The sequence below is a fragment of the Gopherus flavomarginatus genome, chromosome 3 (assembly GCF_025201925.1).
Source record: "Gopherus flavomarginatus isolate rGopFla2 chromosome 3, rGopFla2.mat.asm, whole genome shotgun sequence".
Classification (NCBI taxonomy): Eukaryota; Metazoa; Chordata; order Testudines; family Testudinidae; genus Gopherus; species Gopherus flavomarginatus.
In genome coordinates, this window is record NC_066619.1 from 175,466,200 (window position 1) to 175,487,156 (window position 20,957).

Genomic DNA, 20,957 nt, shown 5'->3' on the forward strand with positions numbered 1-20,957 from the left:
TCTGTCTTCTGTACTGAGCAATAGAAGAAACACATGTACTGATATTTGTGTTACATGCACAAAGAGCAAACTAGATATATTCTTTTTAATCTAGATGACTTGTATCAGAGTAAGGAAAACAACAAAGAAATAACTAGAATAAAGTATTCCTGAAAGAGAGACAGTCTCATGCAGTAACATTCTGCAGCTGAACAGGAACCTACAATGTCAGCTATCTCCCAGCTTCTCCTACTGTGGTTAGGGAGACACCTTTGACCTCTTCGTTCAGTCACATGGCTAAGAATATAAGAACGGCCATTCTAGGTCAGACCAAAGGTCTATTCGGGGAAGGGATAGCTCAGTGGTTTGAGCATTGGCCTACTAAACCCAGGGTTGTGAGTTCAGTCCTTGAGGGGGCCACTTAAGGATCTGGGGCAAAATCAGTACTTGGTTCTGCTAGTGAAGGCAGGGGGCTGGACTCAATGACCTTTCAGGGTCCCTTCCAGCTCTGTGAGATAGGTATATCTCCATATTTATATATCTATGTCTATATATATCTAGCCCAGGATCATGTCTTCTGACAGTGGCCAATGCCAGGTGCCCCAGAGGGAATGAACAGAACAGGTTATCATCAAGTGATCCATCCCCTGTCGCTCATTCTCAGCTTCTGGCAACATAACTATATAACTGCTCACTTTCATATTGTCCCGGAAGTCTTTACGGTACAGTTGTCAGTGCAAACGAAATATTCTTCAGCACAGTGCATTTACTTAGCCCAAATAAAGAGTCCCCAAAACAGTCCAGCACTCCGGTCCTGTTCTTCCACATACAGGAAAAGGATTGAGAAAGCTTGCATGGTTTGTAATGCTCTATCCACAAGCACAGATCTAGCAGATGTCAGGATGAAAGGGCAGCTGTAACGAATGTGCAGGCCTCTGCTTGATGAGTAACTCTACATGACTGCAGTCAGGAACAGCCTTGCTTGTAGCTTTATCTAATCTAGCTGTTGTATGTCTGAGCTGGTCACCATGGTATCTTAGTGCTGAACTGCACCTATTCAAATATAACTAAGCTGTCCAAAGGCGCTCTCCTCTCCTTTGGATAGTTGCCATGGGAAAGATGTCATTACTAGGGGAACTGGCTTTAGTAAAAAGATGAGTCTCATATTTTGATCTGAGTGGTCAGGCTTGGGCTTAGTATCATCTTGTCTGGCAAAGAATTCCACAGCTGGGGTCTTGCAATCTCCTTCCATAAGAAGAGAAGGCGTGGGTAAAATACAATTAATTTTAGTCTAATGCAGCTTCTGGATTTCTCTCACTGGTCTCAAACAGGCCATATGCAAATCTGCTGCAGCATGACCAGTCTGCACACTTATGCACATGCTCTCTTTCTGTTAATAAGCCAGAAACTTCTGGCATTTTTCTGTTTCAAGCTCCTCTTAAAATGAAAGTAAGCTGATATTGTGCATAGATGGTTTAGCAAAATGTGCACAATGGTTTCATTTGAAAGACCTATACTCTTATACTTTACCTATTTTAGAAATAGCTCAATAGTTTAGTAACAAATGAAAGATGTAACTAACAATTCCTGAAGGTGAAGGTTAGGTTTTTAGATTGCTTTCTTTATATTTTTCATGTCTCTGATTGCTCTAAAAATGCACAAATTTCAATTCTCCACAGGCTTATTTTCGAACAGTGGAACTGGTTGAGGAGCCTATACCTGGTTCACCAGGCCTGAGTTTCTACTTCAGGATCAACGGACTCCCCATCTTCATTAAGGGATCCAACTGGATTCCAGCAGATTCTTTCCAGGACAGAGTTTCCTCTGATATGTAAGTCTTAATCAATATTCTTTAGATATTGAATACAAAGGGACAGATTCTGCCCCTCTTTATTCCTGAGGACTAGCACTCACTCTAGAAGGAGTCCCATTGACATCAACAATGGAACTATCTTCAGTGTAAAGTGCTATTCAGTGTGAGCAAGGGGAGTAAAAATCAGGTCAATAAAGGGGAAGAGAGCCTGATTCTGCTGCCATCAGATCGTTAGCAGTGGGACTACTTCTAGGGTAAGGTGTCTACTCAGAGGTTGACAGAATTGGGCCCAATATGATTTAAAAATGTCATTCAGGGTGCCGTAATGCATCTGTTGTTTTTTGACCTTTTTGCAACATGCTTTGTAGAATGTATGAGAGAAAAAAGACTCCTAGATATGTTTCAGAAATGGTTGGAAATGATTAATGTTCAAGGTAATATGTATATAAAACAGGGTAAAATCCAAAGGGAAAAGACTATAACAAATCAAAGGAGCTACTTGGATAAATATAGTGTTTAAATTTTTTTTAAATAAAACATTTTTGAAGGGTATTTGACTCTTTCTGGGATAGAACCTTAAGATCCAATCCTGCAAACGCTTGTTACTGAGTATAGTACTTACTACCATGAGTAATCTGTTCGGTAAGTGTTACCAGGATTGAGCCCTTTTATTTGCAAGAATTTAGCTTTGGTAGTGCATTGAACATTTATACAGATTTCTAGGGTGTCAGAATGGTGTTTCTGTCAAAGTTACTAGTCTTGGCCTGTCTGCTAATGATATACATATATTGGACATATATATATATATATATATATATATATATATATATATATATATATATATATATATATATATATATATATATATTTTTTTTAAAGAAAAAAGATACAAGCCTGTGTAGGTTTCTCCTGGGTATCTAGTTTGGGTGTGCGTGTAATTTCATGCAACTGTTAGTTCTCCTGATTTAATTCTCTTTGTATTGAACAGGTTAAAGCTCATCTTGCAGTCCACAGTTGATGCTAACATGAATGCGCTTCGTGTATGGGGAGGAGGAGTATATGAGCAAGATGAATTCTATGATATCTGCAATGAACTAGGAATAATGGTAAAAAATAAAAAGACAACTCAGTTCCTGTATTCCAAATTGACAAGAAAATAACAAATAGAAAATACTGGTGTATGAACGAGGCAGCTGAGTTAATACTGGTACAGGAATCTGGGCTACATTTTCAAAAGGAACTAGTGATTTCTGGATACCCAACTTGAAACAATATAGGGGCCTCATTTTCATAGGACAGATGCTCTGAAAATCAGGGTCCTTTTAAAGTCTCGCAGGTGCACTCTAATGTCTTGACCTTAACATTAAATGTATCCTGCATGTTGTTCTTTAGTTTCTCATGTTTGTTTGTTTAAAGAAAATAGTGGAGAGGAAAAAAATGAGGGGACAGTCATAGGCCAGGGGCAGTAAGTGTCTGCTTATAGGTACAGCACCTTTCTAAAACTTATCCTGCCTTAGGCCATGGGCAGAATGTAACTACTGCTGTTGTGCACCGAAAAGGTGTATAACAACAGCACAACACCTAACCAAAACAAAGCGCTGTACTGCTTCCGCAATCCTTTCTCCAGAAGAGAAGATGAGAGATAGAAAGAACCGCACGTGACAGATGTTAGTCATGTTGATTAATGCACTGTTGGAAGACACTCAGATACTACAGTGATGAGTGCCGTAAAAGAACCTATATCAAATAGAATTCTCTGTGGATTGGGCACAAAGGATGACTTGTAACATTCATGAAACAGTGAGCTACACAAACACATGATTTAAAATATTTATAGCTAAAAGCGTTCATCTTTTCTCCCCTCAAATGTGGCTTGCCTTTGCTTTTTTTTCTTCCACATGGAGATTGTTGGACCTTTTTGTCATAAACAGATAGCAAAGGGTTAATGTCTCTTTCACCTGAAGCACCTGACCAGAGCACCAATCAGGAAACCGGATTTTTTCAACTTTGGGTGGAGGGAATTTTGTGTCTGAGGTCTTTGTTTTTCTGTCTGCCTGCTTTCTCTGAGCTTTGGAGAAGTAGTTTCTGCTTTCTAGTCTTCTGTTTCTAAGTGTAAGGACAAAGAGATCAGATAGTAAGTTATATGGTTTCTTTTCTTTGGTATTTGCATGAATATAAGTGCTGGAGTGCTTTGATTTGTATTCTTTTTGAATAAGGCTGTTTATTCATATTTCTTCTAAGCAATTGACCCTGTTATTTTGTCACCTTAATACAGAGAGACCATTTGTATGTATTTTCTTTCTTTTTATATAAAGCTTTCTTTTTGAGACCTGTTGGAGTTTTCTTTTCTGGGAAATTTCAGGGAAATTGACTCTGTACTCACCAGGGAATTGGTGGGAGGAAGAAATCAGGGGGAGATCTGTGTGTGTTGGATTTGCTAGCCTGATTTTGCATTCCCTCTGGGTGAAGAGGAAAGTGCTTTTGTTTCCAGGACTGGAAACGGAGAGGGGGAGTCACTCTGTTTGGATTCACAGAGCTTGTGTCTGTGTATCTCTCCAGGAGCACCTGGAGGGGGGAAGGGAAAAAGGATTATTTCCCTTTGTTGTGAGACTCAAGGGATTTGGGTCTTGGGGTCCCCAGGGAAGGTTTTTCAGGGGGACCAGAGTGCCCCAAAACACTCTAATTTTTTTGGGTGGTGGCAGCAAGTACCAGGTCCAAGCTGGTAACTAAGCTTGGAGGTTTTCATGCTAACCCCCATATTTTGGACGCTAAGGTCCAAATCTGGGATAAGGTATTTATAGCTAAAAGCGTTCATCTTTTCTCCCCTCAAATGTGGCTTGCCTTTGCTTTTTTTTCTTCCACATGGAGATTGTTGGACCTTTTACTCATGCCTGGAGTATTACAGTAGCTGTATTTAAATTATAAAAAAATTAAATGAACACATCAGTGTAATGACTTTCTTCTGCTAATAAGCAATGGGGTTTTGTTGCTCTACTCATGGGTATATGCAAAACACACCGTAAAAGCCATAAGAACTCTGTTCACTAATGGACAGGGTCTTCCACCTTTACTCATATTGAGTAGTATATGACTTCCATGTATTCTTATTGAAAGCAATGGAGCTACTTGCAAACCATGAGTAAGGTGGAAGAATCTGGCTCATAATGATGAAGAAATGGCTTAAAACACTAAAATTGAGGAAAGTAACCCTGGGGGTGTATGTGCATGTGAAAGTTGAGCTCACCTGGGACATAGCTGTTTTGGTAACACCTCTGGTATTCATGTACAGTGAGTAAGTTAAAAATTTCCACCTCGTCTGCTGTTTAAGATAAATAATTCCATCTGAACCAAAGTGCATGTGAGCTGAAAATCATTGTTTAAGTGTAGAAAATATTTGCTAACAGGTTTTGTATTTCCTTTTTCTTGCTCTATAGATTTGGCAGGATTTTATGTTTGCATGTGCCCTTTACCCAACTGACCAGAACTACTTAGAATCAGTAAGAGCAGAGGTTACTCATCAGGTATGTGGTTCAATAGCGTCAAGGACCCGTATTTCCATATGCTTGTATTGACTAACTGTAGTTCTGTTTAGTTTCTGTTACTCATTGTCTGACATGAGTTTCTTTAAAGACTGCAGTCTATTGTACACTCAGGTAACACACACACACAGAGGCAAGAAAATGGAGTGAGGCCTATAGAAAAGCAAGGCAGAACATGGTGGGCAGAGGAATGCTGAGGTCATCCTTGGGGTAACGGGGTCCCTCTGTCCTGTTTTCCTACTCCACATCTCACCTCTACTTGTATGTGTTTTAGGAGACGAGAAGATTATATACTTTGCTGGCCTGGGCCGTGTATCATTTCATCATTAATTTTTTTAATTTATTTTTCTGGCCAGGCAGGGAAGTTGTTTTTTTGTGGATTGAAAAAAGTGTTATCTTATATGCCTTGTGGAAAAGTAAAGATGAAAACACAAGACATTTTGTTCTTTTATAGTCTACCAAAAATGTGAATTTCAATAGTTTCAAAGATGTGCACATTTAGGACTTGGTTTTACAAACTCATGAGTAACTTTATTCATGTGAGTATTGCCATTGAAGTCTGCATGGTTACTCATGGAGTAAAGTTACTGACATGTCTATTTGCGGGATGGGTTCCTTTATTCTCATGGCTGCAATAGTACTGTATCCTTTGGAATCTTTCATATTTCTTGTCATTGAGATCACTTCAGCAGGTGGAGAAACTAGCCAGTATTGTTTAAACTCTCTGCAACTTGCATAAACATTACAAGATATCCTGTTAAAGGGAAGTAATTGAATTTTAATTTTGAAACCGTGATTTCTATTTCAGGTGAAGAGATTAAAATCTCACCCATGCATCACTTTATGGAGCGGAAACAATGAAAATGAGGCAGCTATTGCAGGCGACTGGTTCTCTATACCACAAGATAAGATGAAAGTTTATATCCTAGATTATGTGAAACTTTATGTGAAGAACATCCAAGAAATTGTTATTGCTGTAAGTGAAATTTTCAAGGCCATAGCCTCTTCCCCCAAATTGTCTTGCAAAAGGTTTTATTTAAACCCTGCAATTTGGGCAAAATTTCCTTGAGTTGTTTGGGGGAACAGATTTACAGAAGCTGTACGGACATGCTGATAACAATACATAAAACCCAGGGTGAAGGATGTTATGATTGTGTTTTACAGATTCTCATTGCAGTTTTTGCAGCTTTTCTCCTTGTTCTGGAAGTTTTAGGGCTTTGCTTGATGTCATACATTGGTACCTGCTCATAATGAAGTTTATTTACAGAGAAATTCTGCTTAGAATGGAGTGGATTGAAAATCCCAAATTGCTGGACTTTCACTTCTTGTGAGTTATGTATAGACACAGAATGCAAAAATGAGACTTGTCATTTGCCACCAGTGCCCGCTGATGCAGCTCCACTGACTATGGTAGGAACATAAAGCAGGTTTATAGGACATGCTAGTAAAAAGGCCTGCAGCCCATGTACAGTCTTTCTCTGACACCAACAGAGTTACATGTGATGCAAGACTTACCTAAAATTCTCAGTGTGGATGCAACAGTAATGAAACTCACTCCATTTTAATCAGGCTCCACTGCAGTAATTCCAGATTAAATGCTGCATTCCAAAGGGATGATTAAATCCTACTTTACCTTTGTTTTGGCTGATGAGAGGATCAGGGAGAAGACTAATGAAAAAGAAGGATGTTAGAGGGATAAGGATGAGTAAGAATTCCTCTCTCCCAGTCGTGCTGCAGCAACTCTCAGCAGGAGATGAAGTCAAGCTGGTTTACCTATTCCCTTCTTGGAATGAAGGCATGGCCTTCCAGAGAAGTCCCCTCAACATCTGGCAGTGCCCCCTACAATTGCAGGGGTCAGAGGGAACCTGCCACCACTTGTGGTGAAGAGCTCTCTCTCTCCTTGCAATGAAACTCCATTGTTTTTTGACTTTAGAGAGAGAGTAGACTGAAAAGACTGAAAGTTGCCTCTGTGACACCGATAAAGAATAAGTTGCTCTACATGGCATTTCATTCCTGAATAGCTATGCAGAGAGTAATTCCTGAACCACAGATGAATGGGTTGATTTCTCTAGTTAGTTAAAATATACAATATGCAGTACAGAGATATGCAAAGTGAAACTGACATTCTGCCAGTTAAAACATTTCTCTTCTACCAAGAAATATCCTTTTTCTACCCTGCAGTAGCAACCCCTTATCCCTATTGCTTCATGGTTCACAGGCTACTTTAGAGTATTCTGATGTTGGACTAAACTGCTTTTACTGGCTATGCTGAAATTTCAGTGGATACATACCACCATGAATTTACATGCATCAACCCAAGATTTTCAAAGTGTAATCTGAAAACAATATAGATGTTGCATTAGTGATTGCATGCTACTGACTTTAAGGAGCTTGCGTGGCCATTCTAGTCCTGGAAATTTAAGGGTACAGGAAAACCCTAAGGGGAAACAGATAAAAGGGGAAGCTTTGAGAGAAGCTGCTCAATAAGGGTCAAGCTACTGATAAACCAAAATGGCTGATGTGTTATACTCAACAAATTTCTGCATTAAAGCTTAAATCTAACAAGTTTGTATTGACTACATTGCTAATATATTAACACATCTATGTTTTACAATTACTGTCAAGGTTAATCTAAATTGTAAAATGGACTCAAGAATAGCATAGTCCTGATTAGTGTCTTGGCCAAAAATAATTCTCTGCTCAAAATTTATTTATTTATTGTTTGTTAATAACAACAACATAGAGTACTGAGATACTTTACAAAATATGTGATAGATGAGGTCACTGCCCTGGAGAATTTATATAATCTAACTCTAATAAATGTGATTTGTCTTGTAATTAAAATCTCTATCTATTATAAATGCTATTATTACTTTAGTATCAACACATTTAACAGGAATATAAAAGTATGTATTTTAATTATCATTTTGGGCATAATTCTCCAGTAAATATACACACCATTGTGTACCTGTATTTATAAGTTCTTTCAGTGCTTGTTCACGTCAATTCCAATCAGCAGTCAGAAGATTTTTCTCATAGCAGCGTCTGTCGGGTTGGCCTGGGTGCCCCCTGCAGTCGTGCCCTCATGGCACTCAATATAGAGCCCTGCCGACCCTCCACCCCCTCAGTTCCTTCTTACCGTCAGTGACAGTTAGCTAGAATGTCCTATAGCTCTTGCTTTATCAAACACCTCTATCTGTGTCATTTGTTTATAGTTCTTCTGTAGTTAATAGCTGTTTATAGTTAGTTTAGAGTTTGTTGGGGATTCCCTTCCCCCGACTCCCCAGAGCTGTGGTATGCCGCAATCCCTGGGGTTCAAAAAGTGTGGGATCTGCGCCAAGTGCATGCCAAAAAGTGACCCAGGAGTTCTGCCCCAGAACTTTGAAAGAGAGGGAACAGTGGCTCAAAGTTCTGCTTATGGAGGCAGCTATTCGCCCCCATTCAGACCTGGGGTGTGGGATCCCATACCCAGCACCTCCTTCTGGCACTATCATAGCAGGAACCAGTGCCAAGGAAGGACTCTTCGCGAGATGCTTGGCACCGTCATGGCTCCTCCTGAGTCGATTCAGCAGGTAGGCACCAGTCTCAATTGCTGGTGCGTCAGAAGAAAAAGAAGCCGGAGGCGGCTCAGGACTTATTGTGCCTCATGGCTCTGTTCTCACCTCCAAGGAGGAATGAACCACCGGCACTGACAGCACTGGCTTGCCCCACAATATAGTCAAAAGGGAAGCTGGCCATGCTGGCTTGCCTTCTCCACAGTGCCTCCTGATGCCAGTAACTCTGGAATGAGAGCCCAGTCAGTCCCCTAGCTCCTGACACTCTCCACCTCGCAGCACAGCTCCTCCGTGGTCTTCATTTTTGGAGACCGACTCCCTCCTATTGCTCCGACAGAAGTAGGAGCAGGAGATCCAGGTCATGGCAGGAGAGACGAGTCTACCCGGCACCGTGGCCTCCACAGTGGCAAAGCCTGATGCAGTGGCCCTTTTGGGCGCCCTGGGCCTTCCATCAAAGCCAGAGACGAAGCCATGAATTGCTCTCAGCCGCAACATCAGTAGCTTTGACTTCTTGCGTACCACCTTCTGCCCTTCATGGATCTGCAGCTCTGGTGCTCTCTGATGCACCACCACTTACGTGGACACTGTCGGCTGCGGCACCTTTGCCGACACTAACAGTGCCACTGACAGCCCCAGCATGGATGTCTTCTGTCCTGGCACCTAAGGGCACAGCACCGTCTGGGTCGGCACCAGCCCAGGATCCCCAGAACTCATAGGACCCCTTGTATGCTGATGAGAGGGAACAGCCGCTCTTTACGGGGCCTCAAAGGTCTCAACAGGCTATACCCACGTGTCTGACGGCCTGTCTTGGCTTGAGACCTCAATCTGGTCCTTTCCAGACTGACGGGGCTGCCTTTTGAACCACTGGCAATATGCTCCCTGCTCATACAAGATGATGTTTCTGGTAGCGATAACCTCAGCCAGGAGGGTGTCTGAGCTCAAGGCCCTAACATCAGAGCCTCCTCACACTGTGTTTATATCAAGGCTTCAGCTCAGGCCACATCCTGCTTTCCTCCCGAAGGTTGTCTCTCAATTTCACATGAACCAGGACATTTTCCTCCCAGTGTTCTATCCTAAGCCGCACTCAAGCAGTAGGGAGCAGAGGCTTCACTCGTCGGATGTCCGCAGAGCACTAACATTCTACATCGAGAGAATGAAACTGTTCCAAAAGTCCATTCAACTGTTTGTGGCCATGGCAGACAGGATGAAAGGACTTCCAGTCTCCTTTCATCATGGATCACATCCTGCATCTGTGAGTGCTACAATGAAGGGGTACCTGCCCCTCCACTCACAGTGCACTCCACCAGGGCGCAGGCGTCTTCAGGCGCATTGCTGGCGCAGGTTCCCACTCAGGAAATATGCAGAGTGATGGTGTAGTCCTGCATACACACTTCCACTGCGCATTATGCGATTACCCCACCGGCCAGAGGTGATGCGGCCTTTGGTAGAGCTGTGCTCCAGTCAGTGGACAGTTCCGACCCCGCCTCCTGAACTTAGGCTTGACAGTCACCTGGTTGGAATTGACATGAACAAGCACTCAAAGAAGAAAAAATAGGTCCTTACCTTCTCATAACTGTTGATCTTCTGTGTGAACTCCTGCATAACACAAGCTATAGAATTTCACCAAGCAATTTCTCCATCAAGCCAATTAGATTCTAACTTAGCCAGATGGATCACTTGGAAAAACATCCAGCCTTCATATCAAGGCTTCAGTAAAGGAGAATGTAGCACATCCTTAGATGAACAGTTCTAGTAATTAACTGTTCACACAGTTAAAAACAAGTGAATGGAATTACTTGTGCTTAAACTGAAGCCTGTGGCTAACTGCTTTGCTGTATTGAAACTAATAATGGTAACTGTGAATATAGGACCAGGGGCTTCCCTTACTGAAAATCTGTCCCTAAATGTTTTATAATTGCAGAGAAACCCTTCAGTATTTGTCACAGATAAGATGTATTGTGCAGCAGTGGTTAAATAGATGTAATTTGAAACAACTCCAAATCTTGCCCTTCATAAAGTTGCATCTGGCCTAAAATGCACAGCCAGGCCAAACAAAACCAGACTGTAATGACAGCATACCTTGAATATATTAAGACTAAGGCTTGTTGATTGTCTGTAACAAGGGGGGAAAAAGGGAAAAATCTTAGCATTGCCATTGCAAAAAACTGCTGCAAAAGTAATCATGTTACCTAAAAGAACTGTCTCACCACACAAATGTTGATGATGATTGTGTTTATTTTCCACTAGAAGTGCTTTAAATAGCTGTTACTAATAACGTAGAAGCATTTAAAGTTAGCAAATCCCTTGTTCTGAAGCAAGAGAACCCCTTTCGCCAAGATTTTCAAAACTGCCCTTTCATTTCAAATTCCTCTCCACTCAGAATGAAGCCTACATTGTACTAGCAGATGAGACTAACAAGCTTCCATGAGCAAGGAGCTGGATTCCTCCTGCTTTGTAACTTATTAATTCACACTTAGAGCTGGGTACGCTGAGGATAGTCTCCACTTTCTGTCCTGGGCTTACTAAAGTACTAGTTATGAATTAAGGGCCAGATTGTGCAGCTTTTCACACTGCTTACAGTAAGTGGCAGTGCATAGCCTCAGTGCCCCGGGGGACAATGGGAAGCATTGTGCCTCAAAGGAATACAGTTCCTCTAGTGGTGTTCCTATTGCACTATGAGGAGAGGAAGTAATTTATGAGACCACTTGAACGAGGTGCAGTATATTCCTCCCTCATAAATGTGTCCAGCCAATTTTGCTGATTTTGGTAGGAGGGGGCAGTGGAGCCCTGGCATAGTTTTCTCCCTGCCCACTTCTTCAGTGGGAGCATCTGGCTGGTACTTGTGGTATCTGAGGGCCTGACTCGTGTAGCGCTTATATGGCCATGAAGGGGAGGAGGAATTATAGAAATAGAAAGCAGTAGTATATCCTGTTAGGCCTCTGATTCCAGGAATTAAAAATGATTAAACGGTGAGGGAGGAGATGAATGTCAGGGCACAAAAGCAAAATATTTCCTAGGCAGTGACTCAGCAATTTGGCAGAGGCATTTTGGTTTCACTTCCCAAAGTAAGGTTTGGATATTGAAATATTAGAACCAATCACTTTATTATGGTGTGTTTTGTTTTGTTTACCCAGGAGGATAAGAGTCGTCCTTATATTACATCCAGTCCCACAAATGGCAAGGAGTCTGTTAAAGAAAGATGGCTCTCCCAAAATCCTTATGACACCCATTATGGTGACACTCACTTTTATGACTATCTCAGTGACTGCTGGAACTGGACAGTGTATCCTAAAACTCGGTTTGCCTCGGAGTATGGATTTCAGTCCTGGCCTTCCTTCAGTACATTGGAAAAGGTAAGGCAAAGCTTCCATTTTCATAGCTTTCCCCCTCCCTGTTCCCTTTTGGTCTAGACAGTGAATCACTGGCCAAGAAACTCTGGGTTTGTGACTATATTTGAAATGACACACATTCCTTATTAAGAGGAAATGTAAGGTGTAATATGAGGGGTAGAGACAGAATGGGATCTACGTCTTCCCCTTTTTAATACATTAAACTTGGTTCCTCTCACTGTAGGAAAGATAAATACGTACAATCCTAATTTATTACCATAGGCCATTCTTGCTGTGTTAGGGTCCACAGCATTTCTACAATGTATTAAAATCCATCAATGTTTTTTAAATTTCTTTTCCAGTTTTAAACAATTGGTGACACATTCTTGAACTCTCTAAATACAGGCACTTGTACTGATTGATGTGTTAAGACACAGATTGTTGAATCCTGTCTCCTCATATCACAAACTTAACTCTTGATTAACCAACTGTTACACACAGCTTCGACCTCCATTGGATCAGAATCAGAAATATGTTGTGCATTGTTGCTTGCTGTAATAAAAGCAAGCTAGCTCATGGGCGATTGGTGAGCCTGTCTTTTATAATGTGTGCACTGTTGTAGCTGTGTCAGTCCCAGGATATTAGAGAGACAAGGTAGATGAGGTAAATATATTTTATTGGACCGGCTTCTGTTGGTGAGAGAGACAAGCTTTCAAGCTTACACAGAGATCTTCTTCAGGTCTGGGAATGTCACAGCTAAATACAAGGTGGAACAGGTTGTTTAGCATAAGTAGTTAACACACATTTCAAGGGACCATTCACGGTGAAGTGTCCTGTTAACATCCCTTCAGCCATAGGAGGGAAAGGAATGGGGAGAGGCAGTTGCAGGGCAGGGGGTTGTTAGTGGGTTATAGATTGTTGTAATAAGTCCTAAATCTGGTGTCCCTAGTCAGTCCATGATTTTTAGCAAAGTTATGAATGTAAGTTGTCAGGCTTGTCCACTAACAATGACACACACACACACACACACTCTCTCACTCCGCTCTCCGGAGCCCTCTCCCTGCAGCTGTTTCCCTCCTCCCGTCCTTTCCTCTCTCCTTGGCCACTGGCTCCATGAAAGCTTTGTGGGCCAAATTCAATTGTAGGACAAATAAGTGAAGTTCCACAAAACCAACAGAGCTACTCTTGCTTATGTGCTGAGCCCTCTGAATTTAGCCGTCTGTTCCTTGGTCTGTCCATCTGTAAAAGAATATAATACCTACTCCACCAGGTGTTGTGGGCTTCAGGACTTAAAGGTCCTCAGATGAAAGGCACTATAGATACGTAAAGTATTATTTTAAATACTCTAGGTGATGAGAAGAGGCTGAAATGGATATTATTTACCTTCCTGCCATTCAGCAATCACTGAGTACCTGGTCCCAAAATTCAGGAGCATGCACGTTTTGCCATTTCTTTATGATCTGTTTTCAACCTTTTCTGTGTTTTCAAAAGGTCTCCTCTACAGAGGACTGGTCTTATACAAGCAATTTCTCCCTCCATCGACAGCACCATGCAGCTGGTAACAACCAAATGCTTCATCAGGCTGGACTTCACTTCAAGCTGCCCCAGAACACAGATCCCCTAAAACTGTTCAAAGATACAATTTACCTCACTCAGGTAACCGTATGTCACAATCTGGTGGCAGATACTTCTATCTAGTACAGCCATCGTTGTTATTAGCAGCTAGAGGGCCTAGTCTGGGTCAGTATGTTAGGCACTGAAGGGACATATAACGATGAGATAGTCCTTGCCCTGAAGAATTTACAATATCATTTAATATGAGTAAATTTTATGTGTCCCTGACCCTTTGCAGAGGAGAGGACTGGGCACGAAAAGCCTCTCCAGTTTCCCCTCTTTGTTTCCCTTCTCCCACACCAGGACTAGTGATCATCTCAGGGGATACTTCTTTCATGCAGCACAAATCACTCCAGAGAAAATGGGAGAGGTAGGAAGAAGTTGGGCCTTGACACTGACCCACTGAGCAGCACTGACTCACTGATTGCAGCAGAGTAGGGAGAGATTGTACCTCCTTGACACACAACATCTTGCTGAGATCCCCTTGGAACAGCACTGCGCCTGTACTATGTCTGGGTCAGAGCTGTGCCTTTCAGGTACAATCTAGCTCAGAGAGAGCATGTCAAGCCTTGTCTGTCTGTCTTTCTCTCGCTGACACATGCAAACACACACACGAGGTTTTGAGAGTAGTTAACCAAATTAAAAATAATACTCTTTTTAATGTATTTGCTGAACAAGGTTATGCAAGCCCAGTGTATAAAGGCAGAAACAGAGTTCTATCGACGTAGTCAAAGTGAGATAATCAATGGAGAGGGACATACAATGGGATCACTCTACTGGCAGCTCAATGACATCTGGCAGGCTCCTTCATGGGCTTCTCTAGGTAAGTCTTCCAGTTGCCATCAGTGAAACTGCTAATTGTGCTTTTTAAATTTATTTTTATTATCTATAACTTTTTTCATCAGAAATATCAGTTCAAGAAATAAGGCTCACCATTATTGCCTGGATAACTTTACAAGAACCAAACATATTTCTAACCATCTACTAATGCAGGGGTAGGCAACCTATGGCACCTAAGGCAGCAAGCGAGCTGATTTTCAGTGGCACTCACACTGCCCAGGTCCTGGCCACCAGTCGGGGAGGGGTTCTGCATATTAATTTAATTTGAAATGAAGCTTCTTAAACATTTTAAAAACCTTATTTACTTTACATACAAGAATAGTTTAGTTATATATTATAGACGTATAGAAAGAGACCTTCTAAAAACATTAAAATCTATTACTGGTACGCAAAACCTTAAATTAGAGTGAATAAATGAAGACTCCGCACACCACTTCTGAAAGGTTGCCAACCCCTGTACTAATACATCTCAGCCAACTGGTTTACAGGATAAGCCAGATGTGTAACTTGCTTGGGTAATAAATAGTAAGTGAAGGAGAACTGCATGGTCTGAGTGAAGTGGCTGCATTCCATAACTGCTCATATCTAGGTGAGCATATTTTGAGATTTAGAGGTTTTTTAAGGTGGAAGCACTCTTCTGTGGAAATATATAATACATGTAGCTAGTTGTTATATGATGCTTATCATCTTTACATTTCAAAGCATTTTACAAAAGAGGGCAGTATCATTATCCCCATTTTACAGATGGGAAAACGAGAGATAAAGTGACTTGCCCAAGGTCATCCAGCAGGCTAGTGGTAGAGGTGGGAACTGAACCCAGGTCTGCCGAATCCCAATCCAGTGCCCTATCTATGATTTCAACCTCAATTATTTCTTTATTATTATTGTTGTTATTGTTTAGTTTACTGATACATGCTGCAGAGAAGAAGTTAATAGTTAAATGTTGGAATATGGTCAGTTTATGAAAAGGAGGTAAACATAGTTTTTTTTCTACACCTGCTCCTGGGTCCACCTGCCAATTTTTGTGGTTTTACAGTGACATCTTCCTACTTCCTAAAGTTTTTCTCTTCTCCTTTCCTGTGTGGAAGACTTCCACCTGAAATACCAGAGGAAAAAAACTGTAGTGAAACTGTCTTAAAACAACATGCTACTTTATCTTGGCCTCATGTCCAGCCTTAACACTGAGGTTCCTGGACTTCATGAACTTATGCTGTAGAAACATAATGTTTTAATGTTTGTTTATCTGGATTTCACTATAATTAACAAATTCTTACAAAATAAATACCTTAAAAAGGAGGAGGAAAAAAACTTAGGAAAATGTCTCAGTGTACAGCTAGATGCATTGACAGATGATCTGATGTGATGAACATAAGCATGATTTTTTTTAAGTACAGAACAACTAACGTCATCACAGCAAATGTCAGAAATAGTTTAATTAGTCATAGTCTTGTTAATGTCAATTTTCAGAAAGGAAGCTCAGCAGAGATACGGCTGTCCCTTTGTTTCATTTTATTCTGTCAGTGGATTGAGGAAAAATTTAATTTTCATTTAATTAGGCGATGCGGTAGAGGGAGTTTTGAAATGCAAATGTTGGAATTATGCAAAACCTCAAATAAATTAATTTTCTTTGCACTTCAAAAGCACACACTGCATCTCTTTAGGTTGCACAGTGGCATCATTGATGAATACTTCTTTATTTAGATTTGTTCTTTCATAAATGGAGTGCCCTGGAGGGGTTTACATAATTTCCCATATGAAGTGGAAGTGAGTTCTTTCTTGAAATGGGGAGAGAATTGAGAATTAAATATTTGTTTATATATTAAAAACATTTACCTGGAAAGTAAGAAAACACAGTGAAGCCCTCTTGTCTGCATGTGAGTCTCTGCCTCCCTTCAGAAGTCAATGTATTTCCTCAGTGACTGGATTTTGAATGTTTGATTATGGTTTTGGAGCCACTTGTGCCACGTTGATTGCTTTAGCATCTGTGTGGTGTGTTTTCAGTGAAGAATGCAAAGCTGTAGCTGGAATTTCACCACCTTCCTGCACAGATGTCACCTTAAGGTATCTGATTCAGCTATCAGGAGTTTCACAGATTGCTGAGTTTTATTGGTTAGAAGTGTGGGTCCAAAACTTAGTGTCTAGTGAGCTGAAACCACAAGCTTTAAAAAAAAAAAAAAGTTTAAATTTGTGAGATTGGATGTGAGGAAAGAACTTAGCAGCATGTTTCTCAGGTTGTGTTTAATGGCGTTGAGCAATTAATTTAGAATCCGTTACGGTGAAGAAAGCTATTTGCTCTTATTCTAGCTGTTAGATGAAAAGGCTTCAGGGAACAGTGAAAGATCTGGGCAGCGATGTCTTATTCCAGAGTGAGTCATCACCTCTTGTTCTGAACGTTGATGTTTTGATATAAAGTACAGTCCCTGTTGTGTATGTCATAATTTGGAAGAGATTTGGGAACTCAGATTTAATCAACAGTTCATTTAAATACAGAAAGCTAGTCCCAGGTTTGTTTTAAATAGCTTTTGCACCATGTCACCCATGCCTACAACAGGAATAGTTAAAGCCAGAAATTTTCACACTGGCTGCTGCCTCCCAAAATTTCTCACTGTGATTTTTACATCAAGAAATCTGTCTCCTGATTAAGTAGATCTAGACAGTCAGGCTTAAACACTTGAGCTGTCTGCTTTGCAGCCAGCATGAAGAGAGCTCATTTCTCAATTCTTCCAAAAGTCACTTTCACAGTTGCAGCAGCCATAGTAATGGCTCCAAATATTCTGTGATTTTTCGGCTGCAGAATTAACTGTACAGTCCATCCTTTGCTCTGGAGCTGTGCTCCCAACATGTAAGAGGCTGTCTTGTATTATTTAAAAAACATTTATTTGGCCTTTGTTATAGGGAAAAATAACACTTTAAAACACAGAGAAGGTGTAACTGATGTATTGGTATCTGCTTGGGTCTGCAGAGAGCCTGAAACAGTATCCGGGAAGGTGTGAACTTCTCCCATTAATGTCAATGAGATGTGAAAGCCAATGATGAGTTTAAATGTTAGCATTGTTAGCAAGTTCATTTCTGATCAGTTTTGCAGAAACATACAGTTAATGGGTTTTATCCCCCAGTTGTGAGCCATCTTGTACTTCCCACAGCACTGTATACACACCACCTGGATGTCAAAACCACCAGCTTTCCCCCAGATGATTTCTGTGATGCAGTTGTGTTGTCAATTCACAAATCTGTGGCATGTTAAAAAGTGAAAACGTGGGTTTAGCATAAAATAAATGAAATTTGATATCGGGGGATGCTCTTCGATGTGCTTAATTTTCATATTTTAATCCAATAAAAGACAACATTTTCAGAATGTAAATGAAGCTGCTACAGAATTTCCAATCTGTTAAATTAGCGTGCCATGGAAATCATGGGCCTTGCCACAGAAATTAGTCTGAGACTGCAGCAGACTCTGCTCAAAACCTGTGACTAAAGGCACCTGTTGCAGAGACTGCCAAATTCCCTGAGATTCTCATGGCAGTTTTGAGAACTCCACTACCTCCTTCCACTCAAAAGCCTGAGGCTAGGCAGGGGTGCCCTTTTTCTAGACAATGCCAATATATTTTTCTTTGCTGTCTATAAATCTAGACTTCCATTTTAGAGACAAGAAGCTGCCACACATTTTGCTTTGTTTTGGGCAAGCTACTCCCAGTCCAAGACTCCATTTTCTCTTGTTCATTCAGGTTTTCTGAAGGCCCACAAGAAGCATGTGTGATTTAAATCAAACCAACCACAGAGTTATCCCCACCTCTGAATTTTGCCAAGGCCTCCTGTGTGTCTGCCATTTTAGACTGTAAACTGTTTGAAGCCGAGATTATCTTTGTGTACTATACATAAGTGCACCAACACACTGTCCAGGGCCGCCCAGAGGATTCAGGAGGCCTGGGGAAAGTAATTTTGGGGGGCCCCTTCCATAAAAAAAATTGCAATACTATACAATACTATATTCTCATGGGGACACCTGCAGGGTCCGGTGCAAATTGCCCCATTTGCTCCACACCCACAGGCGCGGCCCTGAGAAAAATAAACCTTCTGCATCTCAGCACTAACCCAGTTTTGAGAAAAGTTCTTTACAAGTTATCACTGGTTCTCAGCATCAGCTAGTGCTAAAAGGCACTAAAGCTCATTAAAAGGGTCGGTCAAGTATTTTCTGTCAAAACTTTTTCTGGATCGAAAACTAGGGGTTTTTAAAAAGCAGAAGAAAAATCATGGACAATGTGTGCTTTCCTTCAAAATTTGTTGTGGTTTTTTTAATTGAAAAGCTGAAATTAGTTTGCCAAAACCTGAATATGGTTTGGGGTTTCAGAAGTGTGTGGTCAAATATTTGCTGCTTGCTGTGTTTGATTGTTTAAAGAAACGATAAAAAAATTCTGCTTAAAAAAATCCAAAACTTTTGAACCACCTCAGCTTGTGACCAAACACCTGAGCCCATCCAATCAGAGATTTTTCCAGGTTTCTGATACTCTGCTGTCTTCCTTGACTCATATCTGTCTCCATAACTTTGGGTTCATTTAGATTAGAACATAAGAAGAGCCATACTGGGTCAAATCAAAGGTCCATCCAGCCCAGTATCCTGTCTGCCGACAATGGCCAATGCCAAGTGCCCCAGAGGGAGTTAACAGTAACTGGTAATGATCAAATGATCTCTCTCCTGACATCCATTTTCACCCTCTGACAAACAGAGGCTAGGGACACCATTCCTTACCCAAACTGGCTAATAGCCATTGATGGACTTAACCTCCATGCATTTATCTGTTTCCTAGAGACTGGCTCCATGGGGTCCCTCACAAACTGGAGACGGTTACTGTGGGTTTGTCTTTAGTATAGCTTATGTACATACTCCATGAACTGAGCTTTTGAGCTTGTTTCAGAATCTGGGATGAGCCTATGTTGTGAAAACTGAAATGCTCAAAATAGCACATGCATGTGAATGGACACAGGGTGCTAAAATTAAATTAACCCAGGGGTTCTCAAACTGGGGGTCAGGACCTCTCAGGGGGTCACGAGGTTATTACTGGGGGTCGCAAGCTGTCAGCCTCCACCTCAAACCCTGCTTTGCCTCCAGCATTTATAATAGTGTTAAATATATAAAAAAAGTGTTTTTAATTTATAAAGGGGGGGTCACGCTCAGAGGTTTGCTATGTGAAAGGGGTCACCAGTATAAAAGTTTGAGAACCACTGAATTAACCCCTCTGAAGCCTCAGGGAATGCAGGGGAGGGGGGTCTCCCTTGGTAGGGTTGGGAAGGATATTGCTCTTCTCATGTGATCCCTCCCCCAGTGGCTAATTTTAAATGAAGCTACCCTCCCCTGACATGAATCTCCCTATGGCACTGAAATTAAATATAGACTATAATTTGGCATTTGAGAAGTGAAAGGGATGGTAGCCCTAATGGAAAAGCTAACAGCTTGGCTCTTCTGCAAACCTCAAACTGCTAAATGAGCTTTAGGGTAGGGAAGACTGTGCCTCCCAAACAGCCTGGCCCTGCCCCGTATCCGACCCCCACTTCCTGCCCCCCGACTGCCTGCCCCCCCCTCAGAATCCCCGACCCATCCTGCTCCTTGTCCCCTCACCGTCCCCCAGAGACCCCACCCCCCACCACCCTGGGACCCCACCCCTGCTCCCTGTCCCCTGACTGCCCCGACCCCTATCCACCCCCTCTCCCCTGCTGAGTCCTGACAGACCCCCGGAACACCCACAATCCAACCTCCTCCATTCCCTGTCCCCTGACCACCACCCCCAACCTCTGCCCTCTCCCTGTCCCCTGACTGTCCCTGGGACTCCCTGCCCCTTAGCCATCCCCGGCCCTGTCCCCTTACCCAGAGCCTCAGCGCATCCAGGAGCTTCCCTCGACAGCTGCAGTGTGGCTCTGGCAGGGCCTGAGCTTCGCCCAACTCAGAGCCGCGTTAAGGGGACGAGTCTGGTCGCTCTGGGCCAAGCAATGGGAGCTCACGCCCTGCTGGAGCTCGCAGCCATGCCCCCTTACCATGTGGCTCCGAGCAGGGTGGAGCTCAGGGGCCCTGCCAGAGCCATGCAGCTGAACCGCTGTTCAGGGACACTGCTGGATGGGCTGAGGCTCCGGGTGAGGGGCAGAGACGGGGTCGAGTGGGGCTGGGCAGGGGGCCCCTGTGGAGCCTGGGGCAAATTGCCCCACTTGTCCCCCCCCACTCCTCCTGTCAGCCCTGGCACTGTCTGAGCTAAACAACTTATAATAAAGTTACCGATGACTTGTACGTTTGAAGAAGCTC

General features: G+C 42.1%; 1 protein-coding gene across 3 annotated transcripts in view; it reads left to right on the forward strand.

Moving 5' to 3' along the window:
• Window positions 1-20,957, forward strand: part of MANBA (mannosidase beta) — a 55,705-nt gene that overhangs the window by 25,061 nt on the left and 9,687 nt on the right. For all 3 annotated transcript variants that reach the window (XR_007773241.1, XM_050944495.1, XM_050944496.1), the window contains exons 8-14: window positions 1,659-1,810; window positions 2,781-2,898; window positions 5,227-5,313; window positions 6,140-6,307; window positions 12,020-12,238; window positions 13,706-13,870; window positions 14,507-14,651. Coding sequence is in view for 2 of the 3 variants with exons in the window: in XM_050944495.1 (XP_050800452.1) it covers window positions 1,659-1,810; window positions 2,781-2,898; window positions 5,227-5,313; window positions 6,140-6,307; window positions 12,020-12,238; window positions 13,706-13,870; window positions 14,507-14,651 (1,054 nt within the window). In the remaining variant the exon portion in view is untranslated. The remainder of the gene's footprint in view (window positions 1-1,658; window positions 1,811-2,780; window positions 2,899-5,226; window positions 5,314-6,139; window positions 6,308-12,019; window positions 12,239-13,705; window positions 13,871-14,506; window positions 14,652-20,957) is intronic.